Source organism: Dermacentor silvarum, chromosome 1, assembly GCF_013339745.2.
Source record: "Dermacentor silvarum isolate Dsil-2018 chromosome 1, BIME_Dsil_1.4, whole genome shotgun sequence".
Classification (NCBI taxonomy): Eukaryota; Metazoa; Arthropoda; class Arachnida; order Ixodida; family Ixodidae; genus Dermacentor; species Dermacentor silvarum.
Window position 1 is genome coordinate 190,763,416 of NC_051154.1, and position 22,313 is coordinate 190,785,728.

At 46.5% G+C, this 22,313-nt stretch overlaps 1 protein-coding gene across 4 annotated transcripts in view; it reads left to right on the forward strand.

Moving 5' to 3' along the window:
* Nucleotides 1-22,313, forward strand: part of LOC119436549 (E3 ubiquitin-protein ligase UBR4-like) — a 465,665-nt gene that overhangs the window by 244,903 nt on the left and 198,449 nt on the right. For all 4 annotated transcript variants that reach the window (XM_037703422.2, XM_037703424.2, XM_037703425.2 and 1 more), the window contains 4 exons: nucleotides 2,819-3,238; nucleotides 5,004-5,141; nucleotides 9,593-9,862; nucleotides 15,804-16,055. In XM_037703422.2, coding sequence (XP_037559350.1) covers nucleotides 2,819-3,238; nucleotides 5,004-5,141; nucleotides 9,593-9,862; nucleotides 15,804-16,055 — 1,080 coding nt within the window. The remainder of the gene's footprint in view (nucleotides 1-2,818; nucleotides 3,239-5,003; nucleotides 5,142-9,592; nucleotides 9,863-15,803; nucleotides 16,056-22,313) is intronic.

Genomic DNA, 22,313 nt, shown 5'->3' on the forward strand with positions numbered 1-22,313 from the left:
AAGACTCTATGGCACTCGGAAAAGGAGAAGCCACCTTGACAACGAAAGTTATCACGGGTGACAGCCTGAATGGTGACAACTTTCTGTCATATTATCGACATTGCGCACACACATCACTGTTTAAAAACTAGCAAGACACGTACAGTACGGCATCTGAAATTTCGTTTGCCATTCTGAATCGGTGGTGGTGATGCCACGGGGAAGTCCAAATAATCAGATAGGTCCAAAAAATAAGGCGTCCAAGGACCTCTACTTTCTTGTACACTACAGAACTTTTGTTTTTCTGTTAGTTTGTCCGCTTCAATGCAAAGATCGTGGGTCCTTGGACATCAACCTGTCATTGTTAATTAGTTTTGAAGGGGCACAAAAAGGAAAAAAACAATTTGAGTTGTCTTAGCACAAAAATACCCTACTACAATACCAAGAAAGTCACTTTTACTGGGAGAAGAAGCTTGGTAAACCAGAAAAGGCAAAAGAACGAAAGACTGGTGGCGACGACGCCTTGGAAGTTCCCGCACCAGTCAGCCTTGACGGCGTCTGCTCCTGCCTAGTTTAGTATTTATCCGTAAAGATCGAGTTCATTGTATTATTAATGGTCCAAATATTGAACTTAGCAAGTTTTAAGAACTTTAACTGTGCCACAAACACAGATATTTTCATGTGTTTTTTCTACTTAAAATTTTATGGTGGATCAGGCTGCGGGAGCATTTTGCGTTGGCCCATTGGCCCATTGTGTGTCATCACAATGCTGTTGCGAAGTGCAACTTAGACTACACAATGTCAGCAATCTATGCTGCATTGCGCAAATTCAGCTTGATGCTTTCCGTCTGCACGCGAGCTTAACCCATTCCATTCTGTAAGTGCATAGACAAACTTGGTAGGCATGCTCGCTGCTTTCTGGTCCTCAGTCTAGCCTGCGTGCCTGATCTAGGGCCCAATCACTGATAAGTGGCAAACTTCCCGCGATGGTTTGCCGTGCACCACCATGCCTTCCTTGGCGGGCGCTGTTTCACCAGGTGTCAGCCGTCAAAGTTACTTTAGTGCCACGATGCAAATCTAGTCACAGTGGCCAGTAAACTGTAAGGCCGCTACGAATAAACCATTTGAATAATATATTTCGATGTCTAGCAAGTGCAGAAATAAGTAGGCGATGTTTACCCCATGCTATGACACCATCGCCAAGTCATTCACGTGTACGGTCACGCGAGCGGCGGCGAGTTCGAACGATCCGTGTTCGTCCATACTGGTGTCCTGCTCCTAAGCCTTCTCTGGATGGTCCCGTGAAGCGAGCCGGCGCACGCACGAATAGTCCGTGCGTCCTGCTCGCCAACCCCCAACCCAAGAGGAAGTGCCTTCGTCCTTTTGCGCCCAAGTAACTTTGCCGTAATGCCACGCGGCGAAGCTGGATTACAGGAGATGGGAGCCATGCGGGGACGGGGATGCGCAAGAGTCGCGCATCCCCACAACTTCTGAGATTGCATTGGCAATGGTGCAATCTCGGAGGCCACGAGCCAGCTGAGCCAAGCCGGCACAGCAGCGTTCGCCTGCTTCCTCGATCACACAATGAAGCGCTGTGTTGTGTCGTGCTGCTCGACCACGACGGATATGTCGCAGTTTGCAAGCTGTTGTCTTCGAACCCATCGCTTTTTCTCCGGTTTCACAGTGAGCCAAGCATAAAGTAAAAGCAAAAGACCATCGCATTGGAATGGAAGGCAGCTATTGTAAAGGCTGTCGCCTCATGTGCAGAGTCGCATGTTGGTCACACTGAAGATACTTTTGCTGTTTTAATAAAATTTCATCGCACACATGGCATTTTAGTGGTTCCACATTCCGCAAGCCGTCTTCTTATTTCCACGAGTACAATTTTGCTCATTGGGCATATATATTGCAGTAAAGGGCAATAATGAATATAATGAAGTAATGGATATAACAAAGTAATTCTGGCTCGCTTTTCAACTTGGTTATAATGAAGTTCAAGTGTATTTGTATGTATGTAGTAAAAGAGAATGTGTAAACATCATTTTGTCTCTTCTCAAATGCACTTATCGAATGCATCACTTTCTTGCTTGAGTTTCCTTAAAAGGACGGAGTACCGAGTCAGTCACCATCCTTTCAATGACATGTCCAGGCTTTGCAACAATGCTGGATTACTTTTATCACTTTATGCATAGTAATAGCAGCAGAAGAAATGCTACTTTTATGTTAATCTGTTTAGATATTATGGCTGCACAGCTAAGGTCCATATTTTTAATCCTTCAGGACAAATTGCCATGGTATCTCTCATTTGATAATGTTGTTGCCACACCAATGAGTGCAGAATTTCCTCAGCTTTCTGCATTGTGCTCGCTCTTTCACACATACAGTACAAAAATGCTATGAATGCTGAATGTTCAGAGGCAGAAGCAAAACTCAGGAGCAAGTCATAAGGCAGACGCCAGTTTCGGCTTGGCAGTCCAAGCAACTGATGCATGCTGACAGCGATGCGAAGTTTGCAATCGGGGTAGGTAGGCACTATGGTATTTGTCACATGGTGTTTGGCAGTATTTTTTACCGCTTAGTTCTGGCTAAAGCTAGCGTTAGGTTTATCTTTTGTAGTATGCCCACTTTCATTTGTGCCAAAGATCTCGATGGAAAGATTGTTGTTCTGAATGCCTTCAAGGAAGCATATTTGAATGCCAGCCTGAATGTGCAACAAAGGGACATATTTTGGCAAATCCCCGCAATCACACATTGGTCCTGTACCTTATTTTAGTCTATGTATTGTGTGCAGACACTAACAATTGTGTGTTTCTTTTTCCTCCCCCTTATTATTGCACAGGACTCTGTAGGCACAGTGGCCGGTGGTGGTGTGTCCATCTACTACTCACACGTGCTGCAGCTGCTGTTCCTGAGCTACGCCAATGGAAAAAGTTTTATGGCCTGCATGCCGCAAATCACTTCAGAAATAACTGACCCTGTGCTGATCCAGCTGAAGCCAGCAGTCAGCAGTAATGGCGGCTCAGGGGGCACCACTGCCACCAACACAGGAAGCAGTGCACCCACAGGTACAACCACCACAACCACCACCTCGACAAGCAATGCAACTGGGGGCAGCAGCAATACCTCAAGCAAGCCCACACCCCAGCCTCTATGCCAGTGGTCTGAGGTGCCCAATCACCCTGGCCTTATCCTAGCACTCATGCAGTTCTCCAATAACCCCTTAGTGCTTATGATCAAGCCTGGCACTGTCCTTGTCCAGGTGAGCATGCCATTACATGTTACTCAATGTTTTTCAAACATTGCACTTCATTTTTTAAGCATGTAAGCGCGTATTTGAAAACCTTCTGCGCATTTTTGCCGAGTTGTAACAGTTGCCGAGTTTTGCCGAGTTGCCGAGTTGTAATATGTAACACCTAAGGTGTTCCAACAACTTTGATGTTATACCTCCATAAAAAAAAAAAAAACTTGAATATCATGCAGTCTTACATTAACAGCCGAGTGGGCTATAGAGATAAGAGCCAACTCTGTACAGACACGTGATATGTTGGGATTTATTTTTAGATTACGAGGAACAGAAATATGCTCACTAGCACTACCTTATTGATTAAAATTCCATGCTACACAAGCTGGTTCACTGAGAGCTAACATTGTCTTCAGCATGAGGAATGTTTGCACATGGATGTGCTCAGCTCTCAGTTGTGCAGTAGAGAAACTGTAGGCTCAGAAATTAAGACATTTCCAATGTTTGCTTCATGTCTACACTCAGCCTAGTGTTGTATGATTTGTGATGGCCTTCACTGTCCTGCATAAGTAACTGCAGATATAGTGCTCTCAAGTCACGGGGACGTTGGATTTGGACAAACTGTTGTAATTAAATAATTCAAAATTAATTTTGTAAGCACTTCTCTGGGTGCCCTCCATGTCGCCGACGGAACGAGAATGAAAGGAAAACGGTGGCTGCCACACCAACTAGGCAACAGCGCTGCGTCTCGATGCCATATGTTCGAGGCGTCAGAGAGACATTAGCTCGTGTGCTGCAAGAGGCAAGGGTTGACGTCGCTCACAAGGCTCTCTCTATGGTCGGTAGCCTCTTCCCTCATCCAAAAGACAGCGTTCCTGTCGAAAGGGCGTAGGGCGTTGTGTACAAGATTACCTGCAGTGAATGCCCAGTATTGTATATTGGTGAGACTGAAAGCTTCCCGGGAGGAATTCGTCAATGCAAGAATGACCTTCGCCACCTAAACGGAGAAAGCAGGGCTGTGGCAGAACACTGCGAGCTTTTTGATCACCGGATTAGCCCCGCGGTGCTGTCGTCTTGGAGAGAGAAAACAACCACCGGCAGTGGCTCCTTTTGGAATCCTGGCACATCCAGAAGACGCCAGGTAACATCAACTGTTCGTCAGGAACACTTCCCGCCGTTTACGCTCAAGGTCTACAGAAAGAGTCTCCACCCCTGTCAAAGTGCCAAAAACGCATGCAAGCATTGCTGCGCCTCACGCCATCTCGCCCCTGAAGAAGGAGCCGGTCAGGCTCCGAAAGTTTGGGTTTTTAAAATAAATGTTGGTTGGAGTTTTCCTTCTCTTTAATTAGTTGGTCCCCAACCAGGCTGATATCTGCCGAATGCTTATCTTTGATTGTATGAGCTACACACCTTTAGTTGGCATTATGCAGTTGTCACTGATATGGCTGTATTAGAAGAGAAAATCTAGTTATATTTTTAAGACATTTCTTGTCATCTTGTATGTGTTATTCCTTATAGTTGGCACAGATTTTATAATTGGACATCTAAAGTGGATCAAGGAGGCAATGTCCTGATTGCCGGAGTCTTCATTCTGGTCAGTCAGTCGGTTATGCTACCAGAGTTCTTCATCCCTTTGGTTGAATCACTATGGTCCCATGAGCCTCTGACACACAGCTCGTCTAGTAAACATGTTTGCACCTGCACCAATTATAAAGAACTGTTTTGAGCTCGTTGGTCTGAGTCCTGTAGTATTACCTAAGCTCTTCATTTCTTTGTTCCACAGGAGATCAAGATCTTGACTGCAAAATCCAAAATCACAGACCTGGTTGCTATTCGGCACCCAACATCTAGTGGCGAGATGCGCACTACCTTGATCCTGCTTTGTGAAGATGGCAGCTTACGCATCTATATGGCCTCTCAGGTATACAGTAAAACGTCATTTATTTAGTACTCAATAAATGGAAAATCTGGTGAACTCTTGCATATGGCATGGTCCTGTTAAACATGTACTATAGAGACATATGGCATAAGATACTGGTTAATTTGACACTATTTGGGAGCACATACGTTATTGGGACACACTGTGTATGCAATGCAGTGTTTCAGGGAAGGCAGGCAAACATGCGTCGACAATGTGGTCTGCAACATTGTGACTTTGTCAGATCATGGCAGGGCCAATACAATCCAGGGCATTTTGCACTGCAGAATTACAGCATGTGAAAGACATGTTAGGAAGGACATGAATAGTGGTTTTTGTGCCTCGTGGCTCAATCCTGGGCCACTTGCGCTCACACACAACGCAGCTCTCTTGAACTGTCTGCACTGTTACCTGCGTTGGTTAGTTCCCATGCCTCGGGATTGAGACATCATGTGCAAAAGCTACTACAGTTGAACCCGTTTATAACGAACTCGAGAGTTCTGCAAAAAAGTGGTTCTGGTATCAGTAGTTTGTTATATGTGGACTCGTCCTTCAAAATGCAAAAAAATGACACTAGCTGGTGTTGGCAGTTACGATTCGACACCACTTTGGTCCGAAAGTAGGTTTTTCAGTACCTTCATTTTTGTTCCCAGCACTCTTCCTCATTTAACTGCAAGTTTACGTTGAAGACATCTAAAGAAAGAAATGCGGCATCATAGCCCCTTCGAAACAGCGTCTGGCCGGTTCTGATCACCTGCCATTTGGAAACCATGACCGCACCTGCCAGCATTTTTTCAAGAGCTTGGGATATATTTTACGATCAGTGGGAGACGAGTGAATTCTGCTTACGATAGCGAAACGTTCTAGTTGCCTGGAAGCGGAAAGTAATGCAGCATGCCGGCATTTTGCGAAGATGCTGCCATTGCGGCTGCGGCATTGGGTACACGCGCACCAATAGCTATGAAGTGTCGGGATAAGGAAGGGATGCCAACGGCCCTCTGCGGTTGGCGCATGCCTGCGCATCAACCGCGGTCCGGTACAAGCTCGAGGAAACAATAGACGACAACCACGTGTACACTCGGAAAGCATTTATTACGACTGCAACTAACACTTCGAGCAGGCCAGCTAGCTATAGTTGACATCGCTGAGGGTTCCCTCGAAGAGAATAATACACTAGGTAAAGAAGGGCTTCCGACTTACCAACTGGGGGAATACGGACGGCTGCGGCGTTTGCTGCGGCAAGAACGTGGTTGACTAACCACGTGCGGGAATACGGGAGCGACGGCGGAGACTTCCGCCGTCGCCGCTTGCTGGAGACCAAAGAGACCCGGGCGATATCTGCGGGATCTCACGTGACCCACCCAGTGGCGCTGATAGCGCTTGCGATTCCCGCGCGCCGCCCGCGGAAGGAAAGTTTCCCCTCTCCCAACTCTCCCTGGCACGCATGCGCTTCACGCGACGTTCGCTGCCCGTGCGGCTGTTATGGGACCCGAGGATTCCCACAGAAGTTACGTTTATTATCGCGCTTCGGGCGAAAAAATGCGAAGTTCGAAAGGCAGAATGCCATTGCGAACCATTATCAGCAACAATGTAAACGAACTGTCAACGAACCGTAAACACCGACTCTTTGCAACTTTGCAGGGCAGTGGCATGTCATACTGCATTATTGCCGACTCAGGCCGCGTGAATATCGATAGCAACGCTTGAGCAGCTGTTGGTTCAAATCGGGCCAAGTCATCCAAATAGTGTACCTAACCTAGTGAACGCAGTTCCGCATGGAGAACTGTGCTAGAGTGAGTGTCGCCCCTGTAGCTTCCGAGATGGTGTGCGCACGGTGAACTTTGTGCTAGTGTGCTGCCGTGATTGCCTCCAAGATCGGAGGCCACGGCCGCAGCACACTGTACTGCTTTGCCCGAAACATAGCCTCCTATGTACACTTCTGTGCCTGCCGGATCGGCGAACCAATGGGAAGCAGCTGACGTTTGAACTATTGCGGTGGCACCACTTACATAGGGTTATCTTGAGCACACTTCTAACATTTTTGGTGCTCGGTGCTGACAGAAATAAAGCATGTGGATGAATAAAAGAGAAGCAGCACACTTCTTGCTGAATAATTAGCAAAGCAATAAAAAGCGGCCGCCGTTGGAACTTCTGCCTTTATGTAGGAGTCACTGGCGTGCGATTTGAGTTTGCGATGTCGTACTATGCGCTCGTCACGCTCCTTTATCTCCATTTAGACACAAAAATGTATCAACAAAATAAGAGTGATTGTGGTGCTTTTGATAAGGACGTACATAGTGTTCTTTCTTTTTTTTTTTTTTCCAGTCGGGCAGGTCATGATGAGCGATTGGCGTACATTAACCATTTTAGAATCTTCACATTGTACGATCCTCGGCAGATGCCCCACTCATCTGAGCCGTTTACATTTAAGCTTTGGAACATGTGTTTATTCATTTTTATATACAATATAAAAGTGCTTCCCTCCTCATAGTAATTACGAAATAAAATTGTGTGACTGTAGTGCTGACATGCTGGTTACATACCAGCAATAATGCCTTATACAAGGTCGATCCGCGACGTTCTTCACTTCGTGCACTTCTGGTCAGCACTTCCTTGCTAGCTGAGCTCTGTTCACTAAAGGCCTGTTTTCTGAAGAGAAAGACACTAAATATTCAGCCGGCTTGGTGACGTTCTCACTGGCATTTGTCGGGATAAGGGGGGATGCCAATGGGCCCTCTGCCTCGACACACCGAGTCCCACGGTTGGCGCATGCCTGCCCATCAACCGCGGTCCGGTACAAGCTCGAGGAAACAATAGACAACAGCCACGTGTACACTTAGAAAGCATTTACTACCACTGCAACTAACACTTCGAGCAGGCCAGCTAGCTATAGTTGACATCGCTGAGGGTTCCCTCGAAGAGAATAATACACTAGGTAAAGAAGAGCTTCCCACTTACCAACTAGGGAATACGGGTGGCCACGGCGTTTGCCGCAGCAAGAACGCGGTTCACTAACCACGTACGGGAAAACGGGAGCGGCTGCAGAGACTTCCGCTATCGCCGCTTGCTGGGGACCAAAGAGACCCGGGCGATGTCGGAAAGATCTCACGTGACCCACCTGGTGGCACTGATAGCACTTGCCCGCGGAAGGAAAGTTTCCCCTCTCCCAACTCTCCCTGGCGCGCATGCGCCTGATGCGATGTTCGCTGCGCGTGCGGCGTTCATGGGACCGGAGGATTGCCACACATTATACTGCAAGTTATGCTGCTGTCCGCCAACATAAATAACAGTTCTCAAGCATTTCTTGCGTTGATGCGGTAAACTGTAGAGGTATATAAATGTGTAAACACAAGGTGGTCATAACTGTAAGTTCATAACTATGGGAGATGTGTGGCGCTGTTAAAAAAATTGAGTAGATGTGCAAAACTACAGTGAACAGCTTTTTGTGCCATACTTTCACTTCACTGCTGATTTGCCGTTGCTTTGTGAGCTGTGACATGGTGAGGGCAGCTATATATACCACTTCTCTTCTTTCACTTCCCTTCTGTGAACTTTTTATGGAATTAGGAACTACTGCGCAAAGTACAAAGGGTGACCCATGCTAGCCATTGCTGCTCGTGCTTGCATTTCGTCAATATAGAGGAGGCCCCTGGTTTCATACCACTATAGCGGTGTCTCCTTTCCTTTGAAGTTTTGTACTTCTTCGTCATCATAATTGTATACAAGTTTGTTGATGATAATTTCTTGTTGCTATAGGGGGTATATGGCTCGACGTGAATCAGGAGAACCGCGGTTGTCTTAACGCCCGTGTTGCCTGCACTGTTTGACTTATAACTTTAAATATTTTTATGACAATGGTTTGAAGTCTTTGTGAATGTCACTCGTGCCAGTTACTACTGATGCATAGTTACTGAGCAGGGGCTTCATGAACTGTGAGCACACAAGCGTCGCGAAATCCTGGCAGTGCTGGTCATCGCCCATTGAACCCTGGAGAAGGGAGCCCGGGTAAACCCATATTCAGTAGTGATGCCAAGGGCCTTCGGAGATTCGGTGCCTACTGCAGTGCGCTGTGTCCATCCCATATGCACCAGTACCCCTCACCACTCCTAAAAAGAATACCTAGCTGGTAATAAAACTAATATAACTGAAATACTTTACCAAGAGAAAAATAAAATGGCTTATAAGATGCATTACGCTTGTCTGTAATTTGTAGCAAAGTGGGCCATTACTGCCTGGGCCAGTAACTTCACCTACATGGTGTGTCTGTGATGTTTGTCATAGGTCAATGTTTTAATATTCACTTTTAATGAAAACCACCTTTACAATTAATTTTTTTATTACATATTTCATAAAGTGTTGATTACTAGACCATTCTGTACTCTTCACATTTGTAAGCTTGCTTCTCTGCATACCAAAAAACTTGGACCAAAACAAATCTGAGGCATGCTTTACAGGAACAGACAGGCTACTGGCTGACCCCAGCATTCCAGCCTGCAACCATTGTGGGGCTGGCAGGGACAGCAATTTCTGGCCCCCCCTCAGGGGCAGCTGGAGTCAGTAGTGCAGCACCTCGTCCATCCAGAAGAAAAAAGTCAATACGAGGCCGGGTGGGACCAAGCACAGTGCCAGTGTCCTTTCCTGTGGACTTCTTTGAACACTGCACATCCATTCAGGATGTGGAATTTGGTGGGAATGACCTGCTTCAGATCTACAATGCACAACAGGTGAATGTCTTAAAATTGTGCACTAGCGTGTGCATGCTGGACAGCTGTAGTGGAGCTTTCCTTATGCAGCACTTGCACTCTCAGTGGCACATACTTGGGTGAGGAGGAAAACTAGTGTGTGGTACAATCTGGAATGCCACTTTCCTCCTTTCGCTGAACTTGCAGCGGCAACTGATATACTGCACAGAAATTTTGATTTCAAATGGTATAGAGCCGACTGGCGAAATAATTTATATTCAATTTTAGAATTGCTAATGTATTAGAATGCCAGCACAGCCTCCAAGAACCACATGTGGCCACACCATAATGTACCTCAAAACTCGTGGCATTGCAACAATGTTTAGGTTAATTATGGTGGACGTTTTCTTTTTCGTTTGTAATGTGAACATTTTTTATGCAGCACACTACAGTAAAAGCTCGTTAATTCGGATTTCACGGGACCGAAAAAAATGTCCGAATTAACCGAATGTCGAATTATCGAGGGTATCAAGAAAACAATAAACAAATGCTTCCTACGTCAACACGCTCTTATTTGCAGTATGAATCAGCAAATTCTGTTTCTATTTTGCATGAACACAATGCAGAAGCTGCAATTCTCGTCATCTCACGACTTCCTTCACATCGCGGCCGCGGCGCGCGTCATCTGAGACGTGCTTTTCACTAGCGCGCGCACATCCCGTTTATTTTTTCGCCTATGTCGCCGGGTCGCCACCCATCGCGATATAGACGGTGCGCCTCTTCCTCTTCACAACCACAATCTCTCTCTCTTCATCCTCGACAGCTTTGTACTGAGGAAAAACGAAACTTTTTGGCTCAACCGCGGCCGCTGTTAACGCGATCATGCACGGCAACCTTGCGGTTCTGAAGGCGCCCGGCCGACGCACGCAGAGTCAAACCGAAACTACCGTTTGCTGCAACTGCGGACGAAACCGCTGTCGATATCGACGCGATCATGCATGGCGACTACTACCGAGTTATGAAGGCACGCAGCCGACGTGCGTACCGAGTCAAAACGAAACTACTTTTTGCCGCAACCGCTGCGGTTGAAACCGCGGCCGCTATCAATGCGATCACGGATTGCGACTACGCAGTTTTGAAGGCACTCGGCCAACGCGGCACTATGCGCGCTGGCAAACGCAATAAAAGCTTTAAAGGCTCAAATAGGCATGAAGCGTTCTGGCGTTGCTGTCATTCCCGTACGATTTCCACTGATGGCTGTGGCGATGCGAACTCCGTCGCTTCGTTTCGGTGGACGCTAACGCCGTTATGGTAGAGTGCACTCTAGTTATGGCTTGTTTGCGTCGCACATTTGCGGCGCTCCGCGCTCGCCGAGCACCGAGAGTTGTCTGAATTAACCAATGTGCAGCCAAATACGTCCGAATTAACGAGAGTTTCATTGCATTAAATAATGCAAACGCCTGCCAGGACCAAAGGACATGTCCGAATTAACCGATTTTCCGAATTAACGAGGGTCGAATTAACGAGCTTTTACTGTATCATGGCTGCTGCAGCAGCATGTGACACACAAATTAGCAGTATCCAGCAGTGCAGTGCATCTTGCCACCAGTCATCATGTCACCACTTGGTGAATGGCATCCTGCAAAATGCTACAGGCACAGCAATAATTGAGTACATACATAGTGTCTCTGTCTTACAATAGAAACCTTGCAACTTGTTTTCTTTCAGGCCATTAATGAGTGACCGAAAAACTAAGCCTAACTGTGCTAAATGAACAGATAACTTCCGTGTGGAGAGCCCTACATAACTTCAAGAGGCCCATGTGTGCATGCAGTGCAGCACACTTAGTGACATGTCAGTCTTGATGCTGTAGACACACATTCATTGCACACACTTATTGTGTCAAGTAGAAGTCAGGGGTGAGGTAAGTACTATATACACATAACTGTTGTAGAAATTTCTTCAGGTGAGTGCATGCAAAAGAAATTATATGGGCTGTTGTTTGCCTGTAGTTTTGTTCGGAATTCACTGTTGAGAATTTAAAAAAAAAATTTAACAGGGAAGTTGTTTAAGCCAGCCATAATTTGTGGTGCGTATCAAGAAACTACCAAGAAAGAAAATAAAATAAACTTTCTTGCCAAGGTGGGATTCCAACCCGCATACCCCCGGTCCCAAAGCGAGCGTCGTAACCACTAGGCTATTAGCCACGCTTGCAGAACATGCATTTATGCGAACCATATGATTGCATTCGAGCATCGTCGTCTTCGTCCACAGCTGGCGCGTTCGTACGCTCGTGCTCTGCGAGGTGAAGAGGTTTTGCGCTCTATGAGACAGAGAGAGAGAGATGCGTTCATGGAGCGGATCTCCTGGAACGCGGTGTCAGGGTTGCAAGCTGCGCTATACAACGTGCAGTGACGGCCGTAAGCTCAAGACACGCAAAAGGAAATTATCATCAAGAGTAATAAGATTAAATGTTCGCGCGCACTTCAGGAAAATGCTGGGCTACGATCGCCCAGCTTGCGCGTTGCGTGGCCAAGTGCAAGGTTATTTTTTGTGGCTGCAAATTTAATCAGAGAAACAATAATTTCCATGTGCTGTTAGTGTCTCATGTTGCACCTTGCCGCTGCATTTTTTTTTTGTGTACTATAGATGACAATACCTTTGAAGGGGCAGTGATTTCCATGAATGCTGTCTTTTCTTCAAATTTTGTATCCTATCTAAGCGAAATTTCATGCTTCATTTTTTTAACCTGTGTAATGTGATACCACTTCCATGGTACTACAGTCAAACCTTGTTAATACGTAGTTGGCTGGGAACGATGTTTAGGTACGCACTAAACAATGTACGAATTAACCAACAGTGCCAGTTTAGCGGCTATTTACCGGCCAGAAAAGAACTAAGTCACAATGCTCTCAAACACACGGACTCGGACAGGCTTTATTTGCAGGTAGGCAGCAAAATATTGCAAAAAAAAAAGATGCCGTCATCACAGCATGGACGGCATCTTCGAACTCGATAAGCCCGCTAGCCAGTTTATCCAGGAGGCCCCGCTTACTAACTAAATTAACAAGCTCGATGTAACGCATGCACAGGTAAACATGGAACGCGTCTCGCTCGATGACCGTGGAAATTCGCTCTCGGAACGCTGGAGTGAGGAGGCGCGGCAGGAGCAGCGAGTGTGCCGTCTCTCTATTCAACGCGAACTAGGCGTCGAAAGCACAGCAAATACGAAGCTACCAGCACTAGTTGCACTTTGTCTGCAGATCACTTTGAAGATGAGGCCCGCGCGAGCACATACTTTTTCCACGTCGCAGATCGCTTTCAAGATACGGCCGCCGCCGCCAAAGTAAACTTCTCTCTTTCTCGCCTGGCTCGCCGTGCCTCGCACGCGACAGAAGCGCGCTTCCGTCCCGCCTTACACCCTCACAAGCTTTCACTCACACATACAGTGTACGGCGTGCGGCGACGATGTTGCCGTGTTTGTACTTCATACGAAACCTCAAAGTGACATCCACGGTGACGCAGAAATGCGCTTGACAATAAAATGTGCTTCTGCACGGTTACTACTTGAATTGGATTCGATGGCAACAACGAATTCGCACCCCCCTACCGGCAGCATCTCTGCGTTACTGGGAGCTAATCTCGAAGGTCATGCTTTTGTGCGCTGCAATAAGCAACAGCTGTATGAGTAGGAAATACGTCATGGTGGCCATGTTTTAAGTTCACTACCTCTGGTTACTGTTGTCCGGGCTTCGCAACTCAAGAATCGAACGTCTTTGCACATGAGATTTTGCCGTTTTTGTGCCTGTGTAGAACAAGGAAGAAAAATAGTACGCACTAACCGTTTGGTGGGCAATGAGTGACTACTGCTTAAGAGGTCAGCCAATACATGGGGTTCAATGGGGGCTGGGTGGGGGAATCTTCGCGACTACATTTAAACCGAAATTACACATTAAGCGGGTACGTATTAACGAGGTTTAACTGTAAATGTATTGTTGGATTTAGTAAATATTTCTTTCGCATACTCAGTCCAGCCACTCTAGCTCCTCTGCCATATCATTGCCCTTAATTTACATTAAGCAAATCCAGCTTTTTTTTTTTTTTTCAAGAAATTAAGTACCGTATTTTTCGGTTATAAGTCGCGGTCGTCTGCTGAATTTTTCGGCTATGCGTCTTATAGAATGGTGCGACTTATGTACGTTATGGCCATGCGAAGCGCGCTGGGTTGACCTCCTCTGCCACTTAATTGCTATGGGTTCTGTGCGCGCTATCGAGGTACCAGGTTCTTCTCGTGATTGAGTTGCCGAGCCCCATGTGAGAAGGACGGAGCAGCAATGCAAGTGGTGGCAGGCCGACCGCGAGTCGACCGACCCCGAAGTCGTCGCATCCGCACATTGCTTTCGAGATATGGCGCGCTGCTCTGCAAACTACGCAGTTGCTACCAGAGTAGAAGCTGCCCCTTCCCTCCACGCTTCCTTCCCGGTTTCCTCCCTTGTGCGCAATTCGGCTCACTATCACACACTTTCACTCGCACATACAGCATACGGAGCACAGGGACGATGTTATCGCCCTTGGACTTTATACGGAACACTGCGTCGACCACAACGGCAGAAATGCGCCTGGAGTGTCCATATCGTTGCTATCGCAATTATATAGGAATGGCACACATACGCTTGCATGTGACCCACGTTCACTGAGTGAAACGTTACTAATTTTTTTAAAATCGCTTACCGAACGAACAGGTACGTCTTGTACACCGGTGCAACTTATATACGTTTCTTTTTTTTTTTTTTTCGGAAAAACTGCCGTTTTGAGGGGGGTGCGACTTATACAAAGCTGCGGCTTATAGCCTGGAAATACGGTATTCACAACTTGTTTAGCTTTTTATACCACTATTTGTAACTATTTTGTTCGAATTGAATTTGGCACTTGAGCCAGAAAATATATTCCCGAGCACAGGCTTTGTTTATTTGGTATGTCGCAAATTCACGACTACCAGTGTTCGAGGGTTAAAGATGCAATGAAAATAAAAAGACAGGTACAAAAGAAGATGCAAGAAGTGATCAACCGTTGTCGAACAAGGGATGTCTCTGGAATCGGCATTCTGACAAGGAGAGTCTGACAAGGAGACTTGTCTTTGTTGCAATAAGTTGCTTCATCCAGCAACTTAACAAAGAACCACTTGACTACTTTAACTTATGTTAGACACCTTGTTAAGGAAATGACCCACTGTACCGAACAATTTATTCACTTGAGCATGGACGTTCCAACAAGAGAAGCAGGCCTGAAATTCATGTGGAAAGCCAGTAAAATGTGATATCTTCTTACTAATTCATATTTTATATGGCTAGAAGACTCTGCTTGCAGCCAGCATGTGCCAGTCAGAAGTCTATCATACGGCTTTGTTTATGCCATGAGAGGATGATAAGTTTCGAAACCTCGTGATTTTTTAATTTAAAAAAGTTGGAGCTTGTTGAATGCAACCTTTCTCGGCCTGTGCATATCACACAGTAGCAATAACATTTTCCCTAGCAGGCTTGAATATTTCAAAATAATGTTTGTTCACAAAGCTAGCAAGAAATTTGCAAAAGACTTGGCTCACAGCCTCTGTCACGTGGCAGCTGGACCTGTCCAGACACTAGACAGCACTGATTTTCAACCTGACCTTACTTAGTAACATCTCATTAGAGGATTTTGTCTATCAATACGAAGCGTATATGTTTGGTCATGAGTGTCAGTGACAAGGAATGGCATTGCATGCACATGAGCAGGTTGGGTAAGCAACCTAATGTGATTGCCTTGCCTGGAATGTGTGAAATGAGCAAAAGCAAGTTTGCATAAAGGAAGTCCACTAACTTGGCAAGACCACCCGTTGGATGGTTCAATAGTAGTAGGGCTTAGCTCTACGCATTGGTTTTTTTTTTTTTTTTTTTTGTGTCCTGAAACACTGAAAGTCATGAATTAAATGGGGGCTTTCGTGCAGGTGAAGCACCGGCTGAACACAACAGGCATGTACGTGGCCTGCACTAAGCCTGGTGGTTTAACACTCGAGATCACGAACACTGATCCCACCTTGGTCATGGTGGGTGTGCGAGTGCTGGTGGGATCACAGGATGTGCAGCGGGCACCTTCAACAGTGGAGCTATTTGGGCGCTCCCATCCGCTGGTGCTGACGCGATCACGCTGGTATGACCTCCCTTTCACCCGTGAGGAGTCACTAAGTGCTGATAAGAAGGTGAGAATTCAGACTAGTTGGTGCTTATTCATTCTGGCAGAGACAGCAGTGAAATATGACCACAGCCGTCACTCATAAATAAACATTTTTTAGTAAACTCGGCATATACCATACAATTTCATATATAAGACAAGGTTTTCCAAAAGTCTTTGGCACATCCAGTTAGTTTTTCGTATTTGGGTACCAAAGTTCTTAGGTGTGTTTTTACAGTGAAGGTGTTCATACTGCTAGAATCATTCTGTGCATCTGGCGAAAGCATGAACAATAAATATTCACAACAATTGCAAGTGAACTAAGTCAAATTTTGAGGAAATTTTGTCAACATACATTAGAAACTGGGTATCATCTACATTGGAAGCTATGAAGATTTGGTTTGTTGTGGGAATCGCAAGGAATTAAAACCTGATGTAGTAGCTACAGCACCTTGCTACCGAGTGCAAGGTCAGATCTAATTCCTGGCCACCGCATCTGAATTACAATGGTGGTGGAATGCAAATATGCTTGTGTACCAAGAATTGGGTGCACGTTAAAGGACGCCAGGGGGTTAAAATTATTCTTGAGCCCTCCACTATGGCGAGTTTCATTAAATTGAGATATCAGTCTCATTAATAGCTGATAACACTCATAGGGATGTTTTGAAAGAATTGTTGTGGGAACTAAAAGTCTGATCAGAATTAAACATTGAAGGAATGGCGTGGGTGCATTTGTGGGGTCTCACATATGCTCTTGGGACAAAGGAACGACAACACAGTGGTGCAAACAATCACAAGGGCATTTATTGCGCCTTTCATACACCAATGCACACGAGCCGAATTACTACCAATAGAACATTCACATGGGCGCGCGACAAATCAAGGAAGTCCGACTCACCGCTACCCGATAGCGAGCGAATATGTTCGCCCCATGCTGTGACACCATCGCCTAGTCATTCACGTGTGCGGTCACGCGAACGGTGGCACGTTCGAACGATCCGTGTTAGTCCATACTGGTGCCCCGCTCGGAGCCATGCGAGACGTCTTGCGAAGCGTGGATCGGCGCACGCACGGGATGTCCGCGCCGCTGACTGATCCCAACCAAAAGAGAGAGCGCCTTCGACCTTTTTCTCCTAAGTCACCCCGCCGTTCGGTGGCGTTAGCATCGCGACACTCGCGCCATCTCTCGCAACGCGCCGCAACCACTACGACCGCCTCCGGCGCCCAGCCACGCGGTGAAGCTGGACCACAGGAGACGCGTGAGAGTCGCGCATCCCCACACATTGTAGAACACATCAGAGAAGTTACAAAGATGTGTAATAATGGCAGATTTACATGAAAATTATTTGATTTGCACAAATTGGAACACGTCTCATAAATCACTGATAACCTAAAACAGTAGCCATGTAAAAACTAAAAGTTGGAATGGATTAAAGCTTTGCAGGGGATTTGCCAAGCACCTATGGGAAAAATTAAGCTGTTTGGGATAAATGATAAGAACAGCCGCCATGGCAGCTCAATGGTTAGAGCGTAGCACGCCTAATAAAAAAGATGTGGGTTCAGCTCCCAACTGTAGCAAGTAGTTTTTTCATCCACTTTCATTTCTCTTTACCTCCTCATTTCTGCGTTTAAATTAAAATTACTTTCCAGATGATTTCCTCTGATTCATTGTCAGTTGGTTTCATGTCCATGCATTTGACAACAAAGGCGTGCACATCAGTGCAAGGGTGACTGTACTACCCACACACTTTTGTACTACCTATGTTACACCACCGAGGGCTACTTCATCTCAGTGTTGCCAGGTCCGACGTGGCGGCGTAGCTAAAAGCTAGAGAAGTTCAAAAGTGCAAAAAGTGCAAAATATTTCGTAGCCAAATATAGCCATCTTTATTTGCAATTTTATTTGTGTATACATTTTCATATTCGGCTACGGCAATATTTTTTTGCAATACCCGTCGTAACAAAATGTCTGTGCCGCCGTGACGGTCGCCCTTATACATCAACAACAGCGACATCATGCTTGCACAGAACACTTTTTGGTTGGCCCCGGAAGGTCTTAAGTTCCAGCGAATCGCTGCAGAGGGCGAAATCAGTGCTTTTATTTTATGACAGGTAGTAGTAAGTTATTTTTAGTTAATAATAGTAATAATAACTATGAACTGATTTTTAGCTGTCGTGAACAGAAAATAATGTTCAGCTTTATTGATCTCTCACGTTATCTCTGCCTACGGTGTAGAAGTTCAGCTGTCCAGCGATCTGCGACGGCGACTTGCTTGCGGCTTCTTTTTTGATGAGCTAAAACAAGTCTTTCTCGCTATGATATCTCGCGTTATTTGTCTCATCGTCCACTCTTGTTTTCTCGTTTTTTGTGTTTATTTTCAATTAGCTTGGCCCAGATTAGCTGGGATACACACTACCTATATAGTGTCAATTTACATCAACCTGGCCGCCATCCTAGGTCTTTAGTACGCCAAGAACATGCGTTAAGAAAAGGGACAGGGAACAGAGGCCACTCACTGTCTGTATCGGTGTAAGGGGAGCTTTAAAAGATTACTGCGCAAACCAGCACACTGGTGTAAGAAGCGCGCAGTCGTTTTCGGCGACGAGCACGTCCCGAACTAACTCGCTCAAAGTGGTAAAAGCCGCGACGGCGCACAAAGAGCAATGGTAAACAACAAATTGATAACAGTGGTAATGGTGGGAAAATCGGTTACTGTCAAAAAGCAAACCCTGTTGATGGCTAATAAAGTTTTAGAATAGGGGCCTCTAAAGTGTGGGGCCCCAAAGAGCTTTGCGGGTGTTAGCATTGGGGCATGCAGGAATGATGAGTTTTGGAATAGGCGTTTTGCGTTTGCGGATAGCGTGTTGCGTTTGCAGCATCACTACGGCGTCAAAAAGAAAAACTGTTATAAATATTAAAATAAAATACACCATTTTATGATAAGAAAAGTAATTTAGACTTTCGTGTTTTCGCCTTCATTTACAATTTAGAACTTATTCAATTAGCAGCGTGCAGCTTGTTGCGCTTAGTTTTGACTAACCAACTTTACGTACTTTCACCCAACCAAGTCAATCTATGATAGGCCTACGAGCCATGAAATCGGCAATTGAATTCGGAATCAGCGGCGTATAATAGATCAATCTTGATTACACATGTTAGTTAAGAGAAAGCGATAACCGCAATCACTTCTAGCTTACAAACTTCACGCGTTACCACGAATCGAGCCCAGTTTTGTGCTAGGTTAGAGCCGTCGCTTCGGTGGGCGCCGCCATTTTTGTTGACGAAAGCTTTTGGGGTAGCTTTTGGGGTTCCCACTAAATCGATGAAATAACGTGCCCGACGCAAAACCAAAACACGGTTTCCGTCGTGCGCATGCGCAGCGGCTGCGACGCAATTTCTTTGGTGCCCCAATACATTTGAGGCCCCTATTCTAAAACTCTAATAATTGGTGGGGTTTTACGTGCCAAAACCGCGATATGATTGGGAGGCATGGCGCAGCCGGGGACTCCAGATTATTTTTGGCCACCTCGGTTTCTTTAACGTACACATAAGTACACGGGTGTTCCTGCATTTCGCCTTGATCGAAATGCGGCCGCCGTGGCCGGGAATCAAACCCGCGTCATCGAGCCAGCAGCACGACACCTCACAAGCTAAGCTAACACGGTGGGTGAAGTTCATGTGGCGTGGTGCACTGACGTGATCGTGGCAAACATGTTTCGATATTGGCAAAACGAGTATCTGCATCCATGACGTTACGGGCAAACCATCTAGAAGTAAAAGCACCAGAACCCACCTTTGGGTCGGGGTCTTGCTCCCATTCTTTTTTATACGTTCTCGCATACTTGGCCCACTTCCCCTTGTTTGGATTCTCCTCCCTGAGGAGGATCCGATCTTACGTCCAACCTATCGAAATGAATCTCGAATCTAAGCACGGAAGAAAATTTCATCTAGCAAGAAAAGGGAAATGGCAGCAAAGCTTCGCGCCAGAAACGTGGGGTAGGTCGAAAGCTGTGCCCGGCGTGATACTTCATCCAGAATACATGGCGATGAACACACTGGAGCGTGTCATCCACCCGTGCTTCCCTTCTTTCATGTTGGCGCCATGATCGCCCGACGGCCTCGACCTTATGTTATTGCTCTCCCTTCCTGAGCATAGCCATGTTAGTACAGTGTACTGTGAAAAACCCATTACTCCCAGGTTCATCCCGATGCCAGGGGATCGGATGCCTATAACAGTCAAGCAGGGTGTAAGTTTAAGTGCATCAAAGATCAAAGCCGCCGGCTCAGACAACAGCGCAGAGAGGGAAGGAAAGGCGGAGGAGGGGTCATTTCGCGCACGCACATACGCACAGCCACGCGGCCGGCTCCGCCAGCTAAAACACAGCCTTCGAGATTTGCTTCTACCCGATCAGAGCCACCGCTGGAGCGTGGATTAGGGCGCCACTTATAGCCCAAACACAGCCAAGCCGCAGATTTTCAGTAGCCCAAATATAGCCATATAGCCAACTCGTCCATGTCGACGCCAAAAAAATTTTCCCGTAGCCCAATTTGGCTATATATAGCCAAACCTGGCAACACTGCTTCATCTCATTTGGTGGAATTGGAGGAATTTTTCTCTTAAGGTTGAAGTTATGTTTTCTCCTTTGAAAGAAACATCATGCTTGTTTACAGTGTTACGCAAAATCCTATCTGTACCTTAATGTCAGCACAGGTTCTCATCAGTTGTCCATCCCTTTTAGGTTAAGCTGATTCTGGGGAGGTGGAGGTGGTCTGACACTGTCTGTTGTACAGTTTGTTGATGTGTATGAATGACTAACATGTGATTTATTATACATACCAGTCTAGTTATAGTAATTACACTCACTGTAGAAGGCCAAACGAAGAATGACTTTTTCTAATAATGTATCTGCCTTCCCTAGAATTTATGCAATGACATACTGCCATTCTGGATTCATTAGTGTATAGAGTAAATGGTAAAGAAGCACCTTCCATCATCTTTTGTTGCCAGTCAAAGCTTTTGTGCATCTGCATTCAGTCGGAAGAAAGAATGTATAACCAAAATATCATACGTCTTTGTTATTAATGTGTGGAGGCAGTTGAGGAGACGAAGGCACTGCAGCCACGATTTATTGGAGCCGGCCAGCCATTGGACCGTTGGTTTCAGGGAGTAGTAGGAGGATGTGACCACTTGGGATGGGCGCGTTAACATCCGGGATTTGAACTGGATAGCGTGAATGTTCCAGAGGAAGTAGTGCAGTACCTCGTCAACAAGACAGACGAATCGCCCATTCAGCGGGAATAGGTCGCCTCCCTGCTGCAGCAACAAGTGATGACCGTCACCTTGACTACCGCGCTGGTAGGCTTAGGGGTGCCAGGGGCTGTGTCGTGGCCACCTGCCGTGAGTTGCACGCCGTACGTGGCAACAGAGCTGCCGAATTCTCGGGTTTCAATGACCTACAGCCGCCGGAGGTGCTCCTCAAACGTTTAGAAAATGTTTGCCTCATGTCGGGAATTGACTCTGCCAAAAGGCTCAGTAACGTGGTGCTGGCCGCCTTGGAGGGCAGCGCTAAGCTGTGGTGACGTCTTTTTGCGCACACAATCGACACGGACACAGTGAAAGGGGGACACACGAGCGCTTCACTGTGTCCGTGTCGATTATGTGCGCAAAAAGATTTCACTATGAATTCGTACCAACTCGCCCAACTATCAGTTCTGTGGTGACGCTTTGTCGGCGTTTTCACCACATGGCAAGAATTCACGCAAGCGTTCCGTGCGGAGTTCACTTCAATCGATTCGAAACGCCGGCTGAAGGAAGAGCTCCAACAATGCACTCAGCACCCAGAGGAGAACCTGAAGGAGTTAATCTACGTGATATTGGCATACTACGACCGCATCGGCGAAAGAGTACCAAAAGAAGAAAAGGTCCAGCGGATTCTCCACCAAATGCACCCACAGCTACAAGGCCTCGCAGAAGGGTCAACATTTACAACCTTGAGGGAGCTCGCGACGGAGGTGGATGACTTGATGGAAAGAGCGTGGCACCGATGGCAGTACAAACCACCGCCGCCACCAACAAATCAGGTTGCAAGGGATCTGGCATTCCAACATCGCAGGGCAGCCACTAACGCTCTCAGACCGCGGCCCATGTCGGCGGCTGCCACCGTGAGCACAACTACGTCTGTCACAATGTCTCCGGCATACCACTGGCCACTACACCCCACAGTGGTGCAACTGTCCTATCTCCATGATCAAATTCATCCAGCCCCCACCGTCCCTATGCTGACG